Raw genomic sequence first — 20,228 nt, 5'->3', positions numbered from 1 at the left:
AGAAAAGGGAAAAATGTCCAATGATATGAGAAGAGCATGTGCTAACAAGGGTGCCATTACAATGAAATATAAACAAAGTGTTTTTTAAAATATTAAAAACAAAACCAAAGATTTATATGCTAACTAGTGAGATCTGGGAAAGTACGTGGAGGATTTACAGGACTGAAGAAGGAAAGAAGTACAAGCCAACCTTGCTTACTTGCTTACTTACAAAATACACTGATACTTGTAATGCTACAAGCCAAATCCACCCCCTGTGTAATTGCAGCATAGGCAATGTAGTAATGCTGAATATGAAATTGGCCTTGAATGCTTTATCACTGATATCTCCAGGTCTTTAAAAAGCAACAGACCTCAGCATGACTGGACTGTTTATTAAATTGAATCAGCTTCTGGTGAATGTTTTACTTTCCTGGCTAAAGTGCAATGGTGGGCAGATTCATGACGAAAAGTAAGGAGATGCTTACGTTAAATGTTAAAGAGTTGGAAAAATGCATATTTTATGATGTTATCAGGCCCAGGATTCTTCAGCGAAAAGGTTAAAGTTGCAATTCAGTGAGTGTGTAGCTGTTATTACCCTGTGATAATAAAGAGATACCAAACCCCCTCATCCTAAGTTTTATCTGAAACCAACCAGCTGAGAAGGTGTCGTGGTTTAACCCCAGCCGACAACTAAGCACCACACAGCCACTTGCTCACTCCCCCCCAGTGGGATGGGGGAGAGAATCGGAAGGGTAGAAGTGAGAAAACTCATGGGTTGAGGTAAAGACAGTTTAATAGGTAAAGCAAAAGCCGCGCACGCAAGAAAAGCAAAACAAGGAATTCATTCACTACTTCCCATTGGCAGGCAGGTGTTCAGCCATCTCCAGGAAAGCAGGGCTCCATCACGCACAACAGTTACTTGGGAAGGCAAATGCCATCACTCTGAACGGCCCCCCCTTCCTTCTTCTTCCCCCAGCTTTATACATTAAGCATGATGTCATATGGTATGGAATATCCCTTTGGTCAGTTGGGGTCAGCTGTCCCAGCTGTGTCCCCTCCCAGCTCCTTGTGCACCCCCAGCCTTCTTGCTGGTGGGGTGGTGTGAGGAGCAGAAAAGGCCTTGACTCTGTGTAAGCACTGCTCAGCAGCAACTAAAACATCCCTGTATTATCAACACTGTTTCCAGCACAAATCCAAAACATAGCCCCATACTAGCTACTATGAAGAAAATTAACTCTACCCCAGCCAAAACCAGCACAGAAGGCAGCTTCTGCTCTTCAATCTTATAAAAGAGCTTGAAATACTATGAAGCTAATAGTTGTATTATGAATCACAAAATCAGTACTAGTTGTGGACATTTTCTAAGCCAGAACTGATGTAAAGAGAAATGTTGTATCAAAGCATATGTTCACGAGAATAAAAAAATAACTGCTGAAAAATGGGATATTGAAGATCACTATGTTTTGTATTCATTGCTTGTTTAAAATCTGGCTGGTGAGAGGGCTGTGAACCACTTCCTCCTTCCCCGCTTTCAGAGTGAAGAAAACTACAAATCCTCATTTACTTTCTCCCTGGCACCCCTGCTGGGGAAATACTTGTCCCAAGCATCCCTGTTGTAAGGTTCTTTCTCTCCTAGCCACACAAATCGTTTCATTTCCCCTGTTCTTACCCTCGTAGGTCTGGGTGCCTTTGCAGTGCCTCCCAGCCCACTAGTGTCCCTTGGAGTACAAGAATCTATTCTCAATGTGCTCTGAGGATTTTGATGAAACACTAAGTCTTTATATTTTTCTAAAAAAGTTACTGCCGTCTTTCAGGATTCTGCCCCATTTGCTAATATATAACAAGTCTTCCCATCAACCCAGTAATTAGCTTTATTGCACACACCCTGCATGCACACACAATCCAGGAACTTTCAGTGCAATTGGACGGCTGACTTGGGTGATTCTCTTGGATGTTTTGCATTACTCTTTCTGGCTTCATTTACTATCAGTAGTGGCCAGGCAACTGTCATCTCTTTAACTTAAAAACTATCTGTTAAATTACAGCAAAGCAGTGAGTTTTACACATCTCTCAATAACTAAAGCATATTAAGCCTGTTCAAAACCAATTTTGAAGTTACACAGCATATACATTTCTTGGGCTCTCCCTTTCTCTCTCTCTCAAATGACTAATGCTCATATTTTCCTTTCATGGAGAAACAAGGGTTTAGAACTGCTGATGTAATAATTATGTGCAATTTCTTTTGAATCTAGGTATAATTATCTATGCCATTGGAATAGGAAAAGCAATTGAGGAAGAACTGCTGGAAATTGCTTCTGAGCCATCATATAAACATCTCTTCTACGCTGAGGATTTCACAGCCATGGAGGATATAAGTGAAGCGCTGAGAGCCCAAATCTGTGAAGGTAACGGTATTCCACTTTCATTGAGATAGAAGAGGAATGAATGCTTATAGATTTTTTGCAGGCCTAAAAGGACAACTAGCGTCATAGTGTAGGTCACAGATCATTGGTATCATACATTGCAAGGCATAAGTCACTCACGATAATTTTTCTGCCTTTTAATATGTGAGGAATATATACCCTTAATCTATCACCAGGTAAAGGTATATAGTAATTGTCTTTATTTTAATAAAGGTTGTACAAAATGTACACTTCTGTGCCTGGAAGAATCAATTGCTCCCTCCCCTTCCTTTTTCTACAGTTAAGTCAGCCATGCACTGAACCCCACCCCACCAAAGAAGCATGATCTACTTCATTAGGAATGTGGGAAAATAATCAGGGATTTGTAATGTCTTAATGAGAATAAAAAATTACTCTTAAGACCAGTGGCAAAAACCTAAACCACAGCAAAAGAAATCATTAAGAGCTGTTGCATGTACTTATAGAAGACTAAAAATAGTTCATTGAACATACATTCACAGCTACAAAGAGTGGATCTCAGTTATGCATAAGCTCCAAGTTTTGCTCCACAAACGTGGAAGGTTGGTTCCAGAAAGCACCCTTCCTCACTCTGGCACAAACAGCCTCTGTATAAACATTCCCAGCTGAAGTTTTGCAAGGGGAAGGGGGAATGTGAGCTGGGACGAAAGCGCTTCAGCCAGAGAGAGGACAGCATGTCTCTTCCACTCACACATTCCCAGGACTTGGTATTATTTGTACATTCAAATTGGTACCTGAAGGAAAATTCAGAAACGTCAATGTGAATAATACTAGTCATAGCACTAGAATTGTGCAAGATGATTTAATTTTCACTAGCTTTTATTTGGTTGTTTTTCTTGGAATTAAATGCAATCTGGTTTTATTTTCTTCTTTAACGTTACTGTGTAAAATTGGCTGGCAAGCAGCAGTGCATTTCTTCCTTATACAGATGTCAAGTAAGAATCTGAAAAAAAGAATCTGAGAATGTTTCCTAGCTTGTATATTCTTTGTGTTTCTCTCAGTCCTAAGAAGTCCTAGTTCCATCTTTCTGAAATACAAAATACTATGATAACATGAAACCAAGCCTGTTCAATTAACCTTATTAGGCAGATAATCTGCTGATGACAGCATGTCATCTTAAAAGCTTGGGGAGACGCCAAAGCCAAAACTATCTGGCAACCGGTATAATTCTTCTCACTCATTTGCAACCCCCAGAGCTCTGTGATGGAAATGCATCCTTCAGGTACCCACAGCAGTGTTTAGCAACCACGATTTTTTTTTTTTAAAGTACATTACTTACCGTATGAAAAATAAGTACATCCTGCCCCTTTGTGGCAGTTTCTAGACTACACCTCTAGTAACTGGCCAGAGCTGGTGTGACTCAGCTTCTGTCCTCCTCCTCTCTCACCAACAGGGAATGCCTCACACCTGTGAACTGGGGACTGACCCAGTCTTGTTTTTCTGGACACTCCGGGATTACCTATTGCTCAGCTCACTCCACCAGAAATTCTGCTTCCAAGCCTGTTACACAAGCTGAAAGTTCTTTTTTTTTTTTCCTCTGTTTTGGTTTACAGCCTAAATTTTTTCCCTCCTTTGCAACAGCAGTAATTTCATTTTTACTCTAGCCTTGGTCCTTAGCTGAGGACTCCTGAGGCTCCAGCCTGTGAGGGCAGTGGGCGACCTTCTGAACCTCATGGACACCACTGACAAAGCCTCTCCTCCCCAGTCCCAGCTGCGGATGGGCTGCATGTTTCCAAGTAAAACAGAAGCCCTCCAAATCTCTTTTGGGGTAAGGCTTTTTCCTTTCATTCTGCAAGAAAGCATCAGCCTTGTAGAATAGCTGCTGATTACTATTAATTATTCTTGATGACTAGTAGTAAAAAAAAAAAGTGGTTTTCTCTTTTGCCTCTTATTAAGAGGAATTCAGTCAGAAGGTTCCCATTCATTGCCTTGGTTCATGTTCATTTCTCATCTGACTGGAAGCACTAACAAGGCTACAGCAGTCATACATAATATGCACTCATGATTGCCTCTTCACCCCTGTTCTGAGCATATGCATTATGGGAGCCTTTAATTACATGGTCACATAATATTTTTGTCACAAGACCCCAGCCTTGATCAGATGACAGTACTCAGCAGCCTGCTGGTTAACATTCTGTTCCTCTTCCAAATTGTGGATCGTTATCATTGCTGCAAATAGTCAGCCACTGCTTTTGAAGATACTTTCTCACAGGCTTTTCCTAACAAAATACTTGGGGTTTGTTACAAAACAGAACACTAAAAACAAACGCCCAACTTTAGCATTGTTTCCCAACAAATTTGAATATTTACGTTCACTACACTGACTTTACCGCGGGACTGTTAGGGTTAGCAGCCTCTGTTGCTGCTTGTCTGATTATTCACAGCCTTACAGAGGTGATGAGATCAGAAATCTTTGGGCCCCAACAAGTTTCTGAAGCCTGAAGAGGAGTTTATGAAATGCCCAAATTCCCATCCCAAACTGGAGACCTTCTGCCACACCTCTACCAGTGTATCCATCAGTCTTCTTTCCTGTCCCTTACATCTGAATCCTAATTACTTGTCTATACCAGCCCAGTGTCCAAAGCTTAAACTTTTCAGATCAGTTCCTCTGCCCTTCCTAGACAGCCTCCTCATTAGCCTACAGCTCATAAATGACTTCTAGAGCAAGTCATTACCCAGGGTCAAACACTCAAGTTTCATCTTACCTGTTTCTTCCCTCCTACACTGGAGATCTCACCATCCTTGTAACCAGTTGATCATTCTTCTGCTAGACTCCTCACCCAGTTTGTTTCATTCCTTACCTCGTGATCTCATCCCACACTTCTCTGCCCTGAACTCTTCTCCAAAATCTGTGTTCCTTCCACCAGCTGGTTCCCACGCAGACTTTTTGGTGTGTATATATAAATATTGTAGTTCTGCCCACTGAACTCTGGTCTTCTTACTCAGCCACTCATCCCTTTTCATTCCCTGTTCCTCATGCTCAGTCATTCCAGCCCCCACCCAGAGGGTCTCATTTCCTTCCCACGGCAACTTAGTACAGCTGCGTATTATTGTGCATCTGCCAAAATTCACTAGACCAACAGAGATCCCAATAGCCGTAACAAACCTGTGGGGCCCAGAAGCATGTTCCACCTCCCTACTGCATCTTCATGGCCTATCAGGAGAGTTTGCACCATCACCTTTTACCCTCACGCATTCAACTCTCAGTGAAGGAACTCTGGGTATATTCGCAGGGACGGAGTCCCAGATGCTCCATCCACACCCCTGGCATAGTTGATCAAGTCGTGCAGTTGTTAAATGTATGTTCTTCAGCTTATCGGGGCCATTAAGGGCTCCACAGTTAATTGAAGGTGAAATATTTATTTTCTAGAAAAGAACCCATTCTTAAGGAACCAAAGCTGCCTCTACATTACCCTCTTGCGGCAAGAAAGGGGTAGTGCACAGAATGACTCTCGAGGTGGTTGTATCTACATATAAAATAGGTTTCCATTTCTTTCCAGACACCCTTTGACTAAAAAGATCAGTGTGTGGAGTCTGAAATAAATTCCGACATTTTAAAGGCTGTGCTTCATGAATTAGAAACTTGTATATTTGCTTATAACTGTAGAGCATCAAATAAACTCTACTGCACCCTTGTCACCTAAACACTCCCAATTGCCTGATGTTTCCCATTATAAAGGAGAAAATTGAAGGAGAGTAAGAAATTTCTTCTTTCTCCAAGCAGTTTTTATTCTTAGTCAGTTCACCCCAAGGCACTGATGGATGTCAATGAAATATACAAGAATTTTCACTAAAGGACACAAAGTAGGTTGCTGTCATTTCAGATTGCTTCACTACTATTAATCTATTCATAAAGCACTTCTGGTTTTGGAAGAGTTCCTGTGATAGTCTGAGTTGCAGGGTGAGTCCTGGAGTTTCCATCAACACTGGACCCCTCCTAAACTGCACAGGTATGAGGCATTCTCAGGTGTTATGAGATAGAGAAACACCAAGTTACTAGTAAGAAACATCTCCATTTCTAGGGAATGTGAACATTTTTATTGCTCCTTTTGTGATCTCATTTCCTTTGGCAATTTCTTTCTACCAGCCTTGAGTGAGTCAGCTCACCAGCAGGATCCATCACCTGGGAGGCTTCATAAGACTGGTCCACAGCCTTCAGGTTGGCTGTTTTAATTCAGCATCCTGCTGTCTCCCCAGATCATTGCTAAATTGCCTCTTCATGATGCCTTCTGTAGAAAACCCTAACAATTCACCTATGAGAGAATTCTTCATCCCATTCCCCTTCCAGTCCCCCTCTAAGCCACCCTTCTTTCTGCAATTCAAATCTGCTTTGTACAAAAAAATTTGAGATTCACTAACAAATGCACGGCTGCATGCTTCTTACACCATCCAAATGAATTACTTCATGGGGAAACTTGTATTTCAACACTGTGCTTGGTATTTTAAAGCATGTTCAGCTTTCAATCACTTGTTTCTCACAGGAACCTTCACAACTCCCTTTCAGTTCTGCAACCCACAACTTAAATCACGTGTACAGTAAATACAGTCTAACAGCTCGGTTCCTCCACATCTTTGTATCCCTAGTCCTCTCCACGAATGAACCTCACTGCAATCAGTGAGATTACTCACTAATTAAGAACTCTGTGCATGTGAGTAGAAAAAAAATACTGTATAATTAAGTGAAGTGGGTTTGATTTTTAGACTTTTGGGGGGTTTCCTGCAGGACCTGAATCAACCACAATAGCCATCACAGATGTCATTGCCTGTCCCAATCTTGCAATACACCACAAGTATCTTTTTGAAGACAGTCACACTCACTCAACAAGAACAACAGGTAATCAGGTTACCTTTGTTTAGAATAATCCAGACTGCTCTTTGAATATATAGGCCTAAGCGTTGTGTCCTATTTCCCAGTATTTACAAAATCTGCCCCAGAGCATTCCTTTGGATGTTGACCTGTTTTGAGAACAGGAAGCTGTATTAAACCTGCTCTGCATTTATAAGTCCTTGTCACTTCCTCCCCATCCCATTCAATTTATTCAGCATTTAGCCTATGCTTGACTGTTTCTGTTTTTCAGCAAAAGCTTCAAAAGGTAAAGACCAGTGCAAATGTGAAAACCTTGTGACATTCCAGAACTATGCAACCAATGAAGTAAGAAAACTCACCCAGCGATATATCCTTTCAGAATAATTGTTTCTTACAGGTAAGACAAGGGGGGCAGGTTAAAGGAAACTATAATGCATCAAGTCCAAGCGGTCTCCATAGCTCAAATCAATCTACTGCAATGAAAAGCTAAACTACTTAATAGATAACGTTAATCTCCAAGAAGCAAGGCTTTTAAGATTTGAAATCTGCCTCTCCTTCATAGAAGGGACCAAAATATTAATAAGGATCTTAACTTTTAATAATCCCTTACAGTAAACACCTTCACAGACAGCAAAGAAATGACTGATCAAATTCAAGACTAACACTCTTCGCTTTGGGTTATTTCTTCAGATGGTATTGAAATAGCATTTACTGGCTATAGGAGTCAGAATACAGGAGATGGTTCCCTTCTGAACTGCTTGGTGAAGCACCAGATGCAGTGAGTCATTTAAAGCAATACTCCAAACGAAGAGGAATTGAGAGGACTGGGGTCTGATTAATTTTGCGTAAACAAATATGCAAATAAAAATTAGCTAAGTGCAGATAGCTAGCTTTCTCCCCCCCCCCCCCCCCCAAGTTAGTCCATCTTTTCAAGGAGGGCTGTTAGTACAGTAGCCTTTACACTATCTGTAACATCCACCAGATGTCTCAGGAGACAACAGCAGCAAATTGGCAATACAACTTTCTGCAATATTTTGCATCATGCAGTATTTATGCAGCAAATTCCTGTGTTTTCTTCATGAAAGCTGCTTCTGCCTCATCAAATAAATAGTAAGAAGACATCACATCTTCTATTTAAGTTTTGTAACTGTGTGCAAGATCAGTAAGCGCTTATTTTCTACACAGAAGAGTGCAGTGATGCCAACAGCTCGTAACTGTGTGCTTCCTATGCAAGAACAGCTTCAGACTGAGGAACCTGTGCAGTTAAGTGTCCAGAGTCAGGCTAACAGAGCCCTCAGTGGTCATGACAGCAGGCAAGACCACAGAGGGCTCTGTTAACCTGTTGCAAAACACTGCCTACCAGTTCAGACCTTACCTCCAGCTATTTTGTGTAACTGCAGCAGCCAGCCTCACCCTGTCTCTCACCTTCGCAAGTGAATCCTTCAGCAGGTAGCTCAAGGAATCACGTTCTGATCACTTGATTAATTTTAAATTATTCCATGCAAAGCAGAATTACTTCATAAAGGGGGAGAAAGCCATCGCATAAGGTTACTGCTAGATGCTTCAAATGCTCATCAACATCTATACTTCTCTGAAGGGACTTCTCCAAAGTCTCCAAAGGACTTCGGAGAAAAATCTCTACGTCATTTCCCACATCCTTAAGAGTGTTATCCAGACACACACAGTTCCAACGTAGATGCTGACAAGACAGACGACCACTCCTTCCCCCTTCAGCAGAAGCGATAGCCTCTTTACTGTAATCTCCTGCAGCTGGGCTATGAGGAACACTGAGCTTACTGAGAATCAAAGAGAACAGAGCTTAGCAACATGTGCTTTTTTGCTTTACAATTTGAGCAGGCAACCCCGTGATTTTTAGAGTCTGAGAAGGACTCAAGGCAATGGAAAAGCTGCTGACACTGAGCCAGGCACCTATGCATTTTGATAGGAACAGTGCCAAGCACTTCCCCAGTGCAACCACTGGTTTGAACAGAGTAAGAACTATCCAGTTTCCTCACCATTACAAACCTCATTTCTCTGCCTTATCTGAAGAGCAGCTCGGATACTGAGTGATACAGTAGTTCTTGACAACTGCTGAAGACTCTGCTGCCCAGTCCCCATCCCAGGGATCTGGGGGATGGGGGGAGAGGGAGAACTGGCTACAAGACTAGCTCCAGTTACAGAATATAAATTTAGAGGGACCAATCCAAACTGTCGATGATTTGTATCCAACTACATTCAACATTTTCTATCAGTAGATGAATGCAGTTTCTACTACGTGAACTTTGCCTCTGTAAACACTTGAGAAACGTTGATATTGCATAGAAAGCAGCTCAAATGACACTAGCATGCATACAGTAGTCCCTTCTGCATGACAGACAGTTGAGGAATTACCAAACATAAACCCGATGTATGGGCAGGCTAGCCCCCACAGAAGCAGCACTCCCACTCTTGCTCCCACTGCTTTGCATTGCTACGGCTTCTTACTTTCAGTGGAGCCAGCCCTAGATCCCATGGATTTGCTCGTGCTCTACTCCACATCTGTCTGGAAACCGCTGGCTTCGTAAAAACAATACCCTACACTACACCACCACAGGGCAGGAATATAAGATCATCAGCCGACATTCGTACTGCAGTCATGGAGCTACATACGGTTTTATAATCTACTGTTAGCTTACATGTGATTGAGTGAAACATTTTTTAAACAGCATTAACTAGGATAAATACTTAGCTTCCCTTTAAAATAGAGCAAAACGGCCAATTTTCAGAACCACCAGCCTTTTTAATAAGCTGCAGCCTGAACTCCATGTTGAGGTATGCCTGTTAATGAATGGGGCTTCACACAGCTTTCTCAACTCAGCTGATCAAAGCAGAGTAAGAAAAGAGAGGGGACTATTTTATCAGGAACTACTGGGAATCCAAGAGGGTAACAAAGAGGAGAAACAAGAGCAAGTTTATGGACCATCACAATCAGGCAGCTGACACCGATTTTCTATTAATGCATGCCATCAGTCACTCTCTTTCCTTAACTTTTGTCTACTGGAAGAAATGACGAAGAGAATGGAAGACTTGGAAAACAGGCTAAAATACTGATCAAAATTTCAAGTGTATACTACACTGTATATTTATACATACAAACTTGTCAGAGCTATTTTCTTAAACTGGTTCAAAGTAAAATAACAAATCCTTGTGTCTGAAGTTGAAAAGAGTATTCTGGATCCCTGCATCTATATACTATGTGTTCTGTCTTGCATTGATTGCAGATAAGAAATGTTGAAAATTTTATAAATGATTCAGTAACTAGCAAAAACTCTAATTAAGCAGAACTAAACAACTGAAATAAGCTATGCAAAACAATAAAATCCTGTTATTTTTTGAAGTGAAACCCCCATGTTTTGAAGTACTTTTAGGGTATGAATTTATTTGGCTTGCTTTTCTGTATTTCCCTCCACTCACTCTGCTAGTATTTTAAGCACCCTGTGTGGATATATATAGTTCTATATATACATACATATATAAAAACAGACAAGTGGGACAGCATTCACAGTAACTAACTTCACTTACATTCTTCCAACAAGAGTAGACTACTGAAATCAGTTGGAAGTAAAACCAGAAATTTATACATTTGTGTTGAAGCTATGATGAAAGTAAATGAGTAAAGTGGGAAATCTGCTGGATTATCAGGGTGTCACAATCCGAAGTTTCAAGTACTTTTTCTCTTACCACATCCAGACCATGTAACTTCTCCCTGCTGTTCCTTGGTCAGCATTCAGTGAATCTAACTTTCCTGAACGCAACTAGTATTTTAATTATGAATTCATTCTTTGGCCAGTACAACTAGCTGCACGCCTGTTCGTCAAACACCAAGACACAAATGAAAACAGCAAATTGCTTCCAGCCATTCTGGCCAACTGAAGTGCCTTGAAGTTCTACTCCTTCCCCTTGGCAGCAACGGCACCCTTCTGTGACCCTTACTTTCACACTAACAGCAGTACCTAAACCATCTCTTGAACTGATCCAAATCTGGGGTTTAATAGGTAGAGACACCAGCACTTCCTCCTTTGCTTTGATAGACATTGGTTTGCCTCTTTATTATCTCCAAACGGAAATACACAACTTCATCCATTCTATATCAGAAGCAGAAGTAGTTGCAGCAAAACTAGATTAAGTGATCTCAAGATAAGCTCTGAGCGTGCACAGATACGTAACGGCAAGCTTTAAGGTACGCTGTGCTTTGGCATACTTTGGCAAACAGAATGCATGTTCTGCAAGGATACCAGTACATACTGATTTTCATCAGGCATTTCTTTTACCGCATGTCAGCAAAGCACTGGCACCTCAATTAATAATCACTAGTAACAAGGAACATCCTGCAGTCATGGTCTCACACAAAACAGGCACAAATCTCTAAGATACCAATGTTCTCAGCAATAGTGACTTGAGAACACCAACTCATCTGTCTCTAACGTAACGTCTTCAAAAAACTAATAAAAAAAAAGGACTAATTTAAAATCAGCTTTGAAGAGTTAATTGGTATCTTATTTGAAGTATGATCTTACACATCACATCTAGCAGCTATCCTATTTGCCATTTGACAGATATATATTCTCTTGGAATGAAAAGACAAAGGGGATACTTTGCATTAGTGTTTTGTGATTGACTTGGTAAAAACAGTGTGAATTTTTTTAGTGTAAGTAAACCCTTTGGGGTCCCCACCAAGATCCCAAATTTGCTACTGTACCTTCACATTATGACTTGTTTTTGCATTAGCACTCCAAAACCAAAAAACTACAGAAGCCCTAGCCTGTTGGGATTTGACACCATACTTGCCATGATCAAGTCTTACTCCACTTACCTCTCAAGATCCACAATTTCTAGAGAAAGAAACAGGCAAGTTTTGTCCTGTGAAGGTTATTTCTAACAGAACAGGAAACACAGCAGTGGTAATGAATCTTCATTTATATAGTTTGTTCCCTAAAACCAGCAAAGGTATAATACAAATTTTTCTTAAAACAGATCTGTAACCAGTTTTATTGTAGAAATAACACCTTTACAGCATTTACTTCTCACTGGTTTGTTCTGGCATGCTTCTAATGATGTCAGAGTCACCTGAAAAACAAAAATACATTGTTACAAGAGGATCCACAGAAAGAGCTGTTTTCAGGAATAAACCAGAAAGTTAAAAAAAAACCCAACACACTGATTCTACAAATAGAAAACAACTTAAAAGCAATACAAAGACGGTCTGTTTAGGAAAAAAGCAAGTCATTTTGATGGCTTGATAAAAAAAATACTTGTAACTGTATTTTGCTAATACATACACAGTATTTTTACAATAATTATGTACCTGTCACTAGCATTTACAAAGCCAGTACTAGAGCAACAATCTAGTCCTGGAGGACACAAAGCATAGTTTTAATATAGCGAATGTCTAGCCTCCCCTGATCACGAAAATATCAGGACAGCGAGAATATTCGCATTACGTTACATAGCAGTAAGATTTACTTGCAGTTCCTTAGCTTAGTTAGCCCTCCCCCCCCTCCCCCAATCAAACCTAAAGGTAACATTTTGAAAACTAAGTTTACAGCTAATATTTGAATACAAGCAAGCTAAATAAAGTTTTCTGAAGAAACAGCAAATTCAAACTGATGTCACTTGGGGAACATTTGGTGAAAGTTATTACAAAAACCATTAAATCCATGCGTAAGCATTTTGGTCAATAAACAGAACAAAAGATTGATTCTTCTCTTAGAAGATTTTGGAAAGCAGATGACAAGTCACCTAATTACCAGTCCGTATGAGGAACCTGAGCAACTCTCTGGCACAAAGAGTACCACCAATCATAGTAATTACACACAGATTTACAGTTTTAAAATAAAACATTTAATAGAATTTTCAACCCTGGATTAGTATCCACCTGCATATAGGTTATTTTTGTATATATTACTCTGGGAAGCAGGACAACTCACAATCCTTTGTCTTACAACAGTCAAACAAGGTTGATGTAAACAGCATGTTGCACGTGCTCATATTCTAGCTGATGGGCTCAGAAACATGTACCATAAAGTTGCTTCCCAGCCACTGAAACCTCATTACAGACCGACAGGGAGACAAACCACACGCTAACAGGGTTTAGCAGTAAAAGGAGCTATGCGCAGACATAAGCAGCAGTAATTTCAGGTTCCAAGAACCTAGAACTCACAAAAAAACAGGATTTTGGTCAGAGGAAATTATAGGACAGCAAAGCATGTCATCGCCTCTGCACGTTACTTCACAGTGCTGCTACTCACAGGTGAGTGGAGGAACCACTGATAACAGTATAGTGACCAAATGGGTATGTAAGAGAGACATACCTGGGTCAATGATAGCCAGTGTGCACACTCTGTAGTATTTTCCACACGCTGTGCCCAATTCAATGTTGTTGCCACTGTAATGATGGACACCAGTCTTGGCAAGCATAGCGTAGTACTCGATCTCCGATTTTCTGAAATTCAAAACCTAGGTGTTACAGTACTGACAAACAATTCTAATTGACTGTAATACAGCGAGAGCAGCTTTAACTCCAATCACACTTAAACCTTACACAGTTTTCCTTACCACCCAAAAACACACTTCTGTTCCTTGCCAGCCAACATCACTACTGTGTTGTGGCTCAGGAACCCTTATCCAGAAGTATGCTGAAGGTATGTAACAGCAAACCCACTTTTGGAGTGCAAATCCTTGAGGCTGCTCCTCATTTCTACAGGAAAGAAGGGGGATTCAGGACTTTGACTTCCAAAATGTTGTAGGAGCTAAGCCAAAGCGCATAAACGATGACCATTATTAATGCTGATACCCAGTGGCCAGATGCTGAACAGAGATCTGACTGCAGCTAGCTGTGAAAGAAACTGTGTATTTTTCTTTTTTTTTTTAAAAAAAAAAAAAAAAAAAGAGAGAGTCAATCTATATTCCCTTCTCTTCTGACTTCCACCAGGAGATTCCAGTGGTCAATACTGTTCCTCAAGCACTTTTGGGATCCCCACTAACATGTTGCCTACCATAACAGTCCTGCCATTTCTCACGCATCTAATTTTGGTTTTCTGCATTTACAGTTTCCCAAATCTGTCAATATCCCTTGAGGACAAAAAGGGCCCAGAAATTCAACACGGAAAATGTCATTCTCAAAAAAGCAATTTCACTGGCCAGGATCCTAAATTTATAACTTACTTGGACAGAAAATTTTGTGTGCTTCAAGTATTTTAAATCAGTGTCAATTAATAGTTTTCCTACCTGTAAAATTATTTTCCGAGATACTACTTTGAAAAAACATGGGAATTCAGTCCCATTATATTTGTAATGAATGCTATCACAGTGTGAAAAGCTTACAGTACCTTCACTAGAGCAAACTCTTTGAATTTGAAAGCCAGAAAAACGTTGGGAAGCATTTCAGCACATCCAGACCTGAAACCATTACACACCAAACAAGCCATCACTTTTACTTCATAGCACTCTGGAATATGCCAGCAAAGTATTCTGCATTAATAATTCACTGTAGGGATTAACATGAAGTTCACGCTGTATCTGTACAAAGAACCTGTCTTAGTTTTAGAGAACTGTTTTTTCATACATCTGCTTACCTCAAAGCAGGACAGTTGTTGGCTAGGATGACAAGCTTGGCTTTTCCCTGCCGAATCATTTTCAGAGTCTGTTTGTATCCTAGCACATATTTACCACTTTTCATAACCAGCTGAAGCCTAGAGTTTATGGACTCTAGGGACTTTTTCTGAAAAAGGTGTAGAAAAGCATTATTGCATGTTACTTTACGTTTTACAAAATGGCAGAGAATATAAGAAAATGAAGGAATTCCAAATACAAGCAATCTTTTAATAATTTCCCTATAATTTGCAACGCGGAATAAAAAAGCCAGCCTACCATATGAATATGAGAAAGCTTGTGCATAAAGGGGTTGCTGACACTATGTTTTCCCAACTTCATAAAAACACCTCTTACCCACGTATCTTACAATTGGAAAATACATCTTAATGCATTGATGCTGCTATCTACGCTAATCAGTAACGGCCAGGTGTATTTGACAGGCCTTTATCAAAGCGCAGCTAGTCAAGTCCAAGTAAATACTACTTCTGCCTTGCAAATCTAAGCCAGGTTTGGAGTATGTCTCTTCCCAGGGCACCTACTAATAGCGTTATATCGGTCAGCACAAACAAGTAATCACATGCAGTATGAGCTGACATTCCAACAGAAGAGGCATGGCGCTCATGACAACAGGTAAGTGCATTTGCATGGACGACCACCACCATCTAGCAAGATACCCGTCCTTGCCAGAGTCACCCTAAGAGAAAGGCAAGAACATGGCAGGAAATGCAAAAGCTGAGCTCCACCCGCACTAGGAACTCGGCGCCAGCCCCCCCTTCCTCCAGCTAGCACAGGGGCCCTGTGAGCAGCCCCGGGTAGTGCGCAGGAGGGATCCGAGGACAGAGAAGCCGGTGGGAGGCGACCGCAGCCTGTGCGAGGAGGGCACGGCCCGAGCTCCGAGGGCCGCGACAGGCGCCTCCGGCTGTGCCCAGGGCCCCCCGCCGCCCCCGGTCCCCGCCCCAGACCATGCCGGGGTCCACGCTGCCACACCGCAGCGCGACCCGCCCCCCCTCCGCCGCCCGGTCCCGCGCATCGCCCGCCGCTGGCGGAGGCCGGGCCGCCGCCACGTGAAGCCGGCGCGGCCCGCTCCCACTCACCGTCTTCTTCGCGGCCACCATGTTGCTGCCTCGCGTCGGGTCGGGCGGTAACTGGAACACAGGGGTGAACGGGGGGAGGGGTTAGCACCCGGCAGCGGCCCCCCGCGCCCGCCCGCGCCGCCCCGGCCGAGCCCCACTCACCGGAGACGCGCCGCCAAGATGGCCGGGCAGCCAGAAAGGGCCGAGCTGCCGCAAAGCATCGCGGATCCCCGCGCGGCAGCTCTCGCGAGAGCCGTGCGCACCCCCGCCCCTCCCTCCAGCTGCCAACGCGCCTGCGCCCAACCACCACCGGCCAGCCTGAGCGGGACGTAGCGGTGGAGGGCGCCAGTGAGGGCGGCGGGCGGGGGGCGGGGCCTGGCTAAGCGCGGGGCGGGGCCTGGCTAAGCGCGGGGCGGGGCCTGGCTAAGCGCGGGGCGGGGCCTGGCTAAGCGCGGGGCGGGGCCTGGCTAAGCGCGGGGCGGGGCCTGGCTAAGCGCGGGGCGGGGCCTGGCTAAGCGCGGGGCGGGGCCTGGCTAAGCGCGAGGCGGGGGCAGCGAGCGGGGCCGCCGCCATGACTGCCGCGCCTCAGCGCGGGGGGGGGGGGGTCGCGTCGCCGCCCGCCTCCCTTCGCCCTCCCCTTCCCCTTCCCCAGCCGCCCAGTCTCCCGTGTTTCACAGAGCGATTTTAAATGCTCGTTTTGCCGTCGCAGCGTTGCGGGAGGCTGCAGGCGCTGATCAAGGAAGCTCCTTGTAGGGAGAGTCCCAGGGGGCCTGAGCCTCCGGTCCCCTGTGGGGACTGTCACTTCTGCCACAGGGCTGATGTGGAAAACTACGATATGCAGAAGATAAATCTCTTCGGCATCACAAGCCACTGGAGCAATAGACCTACGTGCTGGTCTGACCGCACGTTTCCCTGCTGTGATTGCTGCGCATGCTGGCTTTCTATAAAGCAGCAGTGCCTCCGATTCACCAGGCCCGGCCGGCGCCTGCCTGTCCCTAATTCTGCCCTGCGGTCATAAATAAACTGTCCCGATGAGACACAGCCCCGGACTGAGCAAACACCTGGATTTCAAGCATTAAGCGTGGGAAATAGCTTGGGAATAGCTCTGGGCCCGAGACTGCCTGTGTTAGCAGGTTCAGCTTTGGGCGCCCTTAGTCAAGCTCCCGGGCTTGCTGGGGGCGATGGCACTTCTCTCCCACCTGGCTGTGCGGTGGCCTTGGCCCGTGCGAGAGTAACTCAGTCCTCTGCTGTGCTGGAGTCACAGTGCAGGAAAACTTCCTCCTGCCCCCCGTGGACTCTGGAAACCATCAGCTTGAAAATTAGCTTGCTGAGCACACACGCGCTAGCTATGAACATGGCTATGACATGAGGTTCTCAGTTTCAGGATAAGAACAGTTACGGTCGATCCCACGGTGGTGTCCGGCCTGGGACAGACACCCAGGGTTGGTGCAGGGAGGAGCAGCAAGCACCAGTTCAGCTGGCACCTACCTGGGCGTTGCGGGGATGAGCAATGTGGGCGTTCGGGGTGTGAGTTTGGGGGGTTCCCTTGTGACAACCCCCCAGGAGAAGGCCCGGGGGTCCACCCACAGGACAGCAAGTCTTCTGCTGGTATGATTTCATGCTCTTAGGATGCTGTCGTGGTTTAATCTCAGTCGGCAACTAAGCACCACGCAGCCGCTCGCTCACTCCCCCCCCGTGGGATGGGGGAGAGAATCGGAAGGGTAGAAGTGAGAAAACTCGTGGGTTGAGATAAAGACAGTTTAATAGGTAAAGCAAAAGCTGCGCACGCAAGCAAAGCAAAACAGGGAATTCATTCACTACTTCCCATCAGCAGGCAGGTGTTCAGCCATCCCCAGGAAAGCAGGGCTCCATCACGCGTAACGGTTACTTGGGAAGACAAACACCATCACTCCAAATGTCCCCCCCTTCCTTCTTCTTCCCCCAGCTTTATATACTGAGCATGACGTCACATGGTATGGAATGTCCCTTTGGCCAGTTTGGGTCAGCTGTCCTGGCTGTGCCCCCTCCCAGCTTCTTGTGCACCTCCAGCCTTCTCAGTCGGTAGAGCATGGGAAGCTGAAAAGTCCTGACTGGTGTAAGCACTACCTAGCAACAACTAAAACATCGGTGTGTTATCAACATTGTTCTCATACTAAATCCAAAACACAGCACTGTACCAGCTACTAGGAAGAAAATTAACTCTATCCCTGCCGAAACCAGGACAGATGCACCGCACCAGAAAGGCACCCCAGCGTATACAATTTCTTATGAAATTACAAAGCTGGCATAAAAGCTTTTCTAGACTTGTCTGGGTTAGCCCAAGCATGGGAAAGCATTGTGCTTCTTGGCTTTAGGAAGTTTGATGCCTTTGCCAATATGGGATATGTAGCAACAAACTAAAAAGCCAATCCAAAACATGTTGTATTCAGTTATTCTAGTATGCTTATATTAATAGAGCTTATTTCAAATAAGGGAAATAATTTATAGCAATATACTGTCATGCCTTTCTACTGGTATGGCTACCTCCACGCTAACTTTTTTCTGGTATATGATCACGCACCTTACCAAAATATTTATAACAGGATAACCTTCTCAGTGACAAGCAGCCTTTTGTCAAAATCATCCCAACCATTTTTTCTACGTAGACACTGGGTAACAACCTCAGGTTTTGACAGATCAGTTTAAGCACCTAGATTAAGATCTAAGCCGCTAACACGGAGATAAAGACGAGATAAAGGTATGTTAGAAAAAATATCACCAAACTTAAGTGGAGCTTAAACATCCCAGGTAAAACTCAGGCATTGGTCCATCTCTAATTGTAAAGTCCTCTGGGAATAGTTTCTAGATTAAGCACATATAAATAATATATGCACTATATAAATAATAATATAAAAATCTTACATTTTGATGTGTCTCTATAGTCCAATTTCACTTACTGAAACAAAATAATTTTCACCCTTTACAGAGAATAATTAAATCAATTTTGAAGTGTACTTCAAACTTTTATTTTGTTTGGCAGCTGAAAAGTAAACTCCATCCTACGTCTCATTCTTTTCTTGTTCCTCTTCCTCTCCGTGCCCCAGCACTCGGGCGCATTGCTGTTATTCCTACCGTCAAATTGTGACTTTGCTTTTAATTCTTTAAACTTTTACCTGGTTGGTTGTGGTCAGGTGAAACATTCATCTTTTCTTGCTTGTTGAAATTACTGGCAAGAGAATATAAAGCTCAGTGGGCCTCGTGAAGTCCTCGGTGCGATTCCTTTCAACTATGCCATGTTTTATGTTATCTTGCAAAATGTGGGAGCCGTGCATGGCTCCGGAAGAGGGAGCTGTTTTCAAGGGTACCCTTGCAACCTCTGCTCACATTAGGAGAGAATGCAATACTTTCCTTGAGAGTTTATAAAACTAGTTCTTTTCAGTGATGTGTTTTTAAAAAAACCCTGCATTTGCTAGAGAACTTTCTGAGAGACACTTTGGTCATCAGACCCCAAATTCTGTCCCTAAATCTGGGTGGAATAAGGATCTGTGGGGGGGAAATACCTGCAGAAATGGGCACTATCCTCTCTCACGCCCCAAATCTCCCTTCTGTGGCCATGAAGGCCTCTCCTGGGTGTCTGTGGCCCATAAAATGTCCTTTATAAAGGCAAAAGGCCAGTCCAAGTCAGATGAAAGCAACACTAGAAGGAAGAAAAGGCTTTGGCCCCACCAAAATTCCTTAAACAATATTATACAGCCACTGTTTTGTTAAAAATCAGCAGCTGGGAGTGGATGGTCATTTACAGTGCAGGTGTTTGAGAATTAAAGCATGGGGGAAGGCACGTCAGGCAGAGTTTAGCACCCAGGCAAGCTCCGCAGGGGATGCTGAGCTCCCCTCCATGACGAGGCCGTGATACAGCAGAGATAAAAGAAAGGGAGGGAAGCAGCAGAAAATGTCTCCATCTCCAACAAACAAGTCTCAAGATGGAGAGATCCAGGGAGCAGCTGGCAACCTGAGGAAAAGCAGCATTACTTCTCCCAGCACTAACAGCGGGCACTGTGGCCACATCCAGCCCTCCTGCCTGCCCCGCCAGCCACGCTCAGCCAGGGAGATCAACTCCTTCACGGGCTGAGTTGGGTATTACTCTGGCTCAAGGGCTCTGCAGGCTGGTGCTCAGTTTGGCAGTGAAGATGAGCATGCAGGGAATGCAGAGTACACGGGGAAAGCAGGGCCACTCCTCCTCCCTTACTGCTTCTCCCACCCTGGCCTTATGTCGTGATTTAACCTCAGCCAGCAACTGAGCACCACACAGCCGCT

General features: G+C 43.8%; 2 protein-coding genes and 1 non-coding gene across 4 annotated transcripts in view; 1 reads left to right on the top strand and 2 right to left on the bottom strand.

Annotated features, from left to right (window-relative positions):
* MATN2 (matrilin 2) overlaps positions 1-10,605 on the top strand; it is a 76,277-nt gene extending 65,672 nt beyond the window's left edge. Inside the window, exons 22-26 of one of the 2 annotated variants that reach the window (XM_076329364.1) lie at positions 2,235-2,387; positions 6,511-6,582; positions 7,147-7,257; positions 7,502-7,597; positions 10,268-10,605. In XM_076329364.1, coding sequence (XP_076185479.1) covers positions 2,235-2,387; positions 6,511-6,582; positions 7,147-7,257; positions 7,502-7,597; positions 10,268-10,320 — 485 coding nt within the window. In that variant the 3' untranslated portion in view covers positions 10,321-10,605. The remainder of the gene's footprint in view (positions 1-2,234; positions 2,388-6,510; positions 6,583-7,146; positions 7,258-7,501; positions 7,598-10,267) is intronic. The other variant, XM_076329365.1, reaches the window with a different exon arrangement.
* Positions 10,606-12,168: 1,563 nt separating this feature from the next.
* RPL30 (ribosomal protein L30) lies at positions 12,169-16,190 on the bottom strand. The gene is made up of 5 exons (XM_076329360.1): positions 16,098-16,190; positions 15,957-16,007; positions 14,844-14,989; positions 13,581-13,711; positions 12,169-12,336 (listed from the first exon to the last, which is right to left on the bottom strand). Exons 2-5 carry the CDS (start codon positions 15,975-15,977, stop codon positions 12,287-12,289), a joined length of 348 nt encoding a protein of 115 aa, XP_076185475.1. The 5' UTR covers positions 15,978-16,007; positions 16,098-16,190; the 3' UTR covers positions 12,169-12,286.
* Positions 12,573-12,707, bottom strand: LOC143157562 (small nucleolar RNA SNORA72). The gene has a single exon (XR_012994827.1). It is a non-coding gene; the product is annotated as a small nucleolar RNA SNORA72 (small nucleolar RNA).
* Positions 16,191-20,228: the final 4,038 nt, after the last annotated feature.

The sequence above is a fragment of the Aptenodytes patagonicus genome, chromosome 2 (genome assembly GCF_965638725.1).
Source record: "Aptenodytes patagonicus chromosome 2, bAptPat1.pri.cur, whole genome shotgun sequence".
NCBI classification, from domain to species: domain Eukaryota; kingdom Metazoa; phylum Chordata; class Aves; order Sphenisciformes; family Spheniscidae; genus Aptenodytes; species Aptenodytes patagonicus.
The sequence above is the reverse complement of the archived record's forward strand: the minus strand, read 5'-3'. Positions and strand labels throughout refer to the sequence as shown.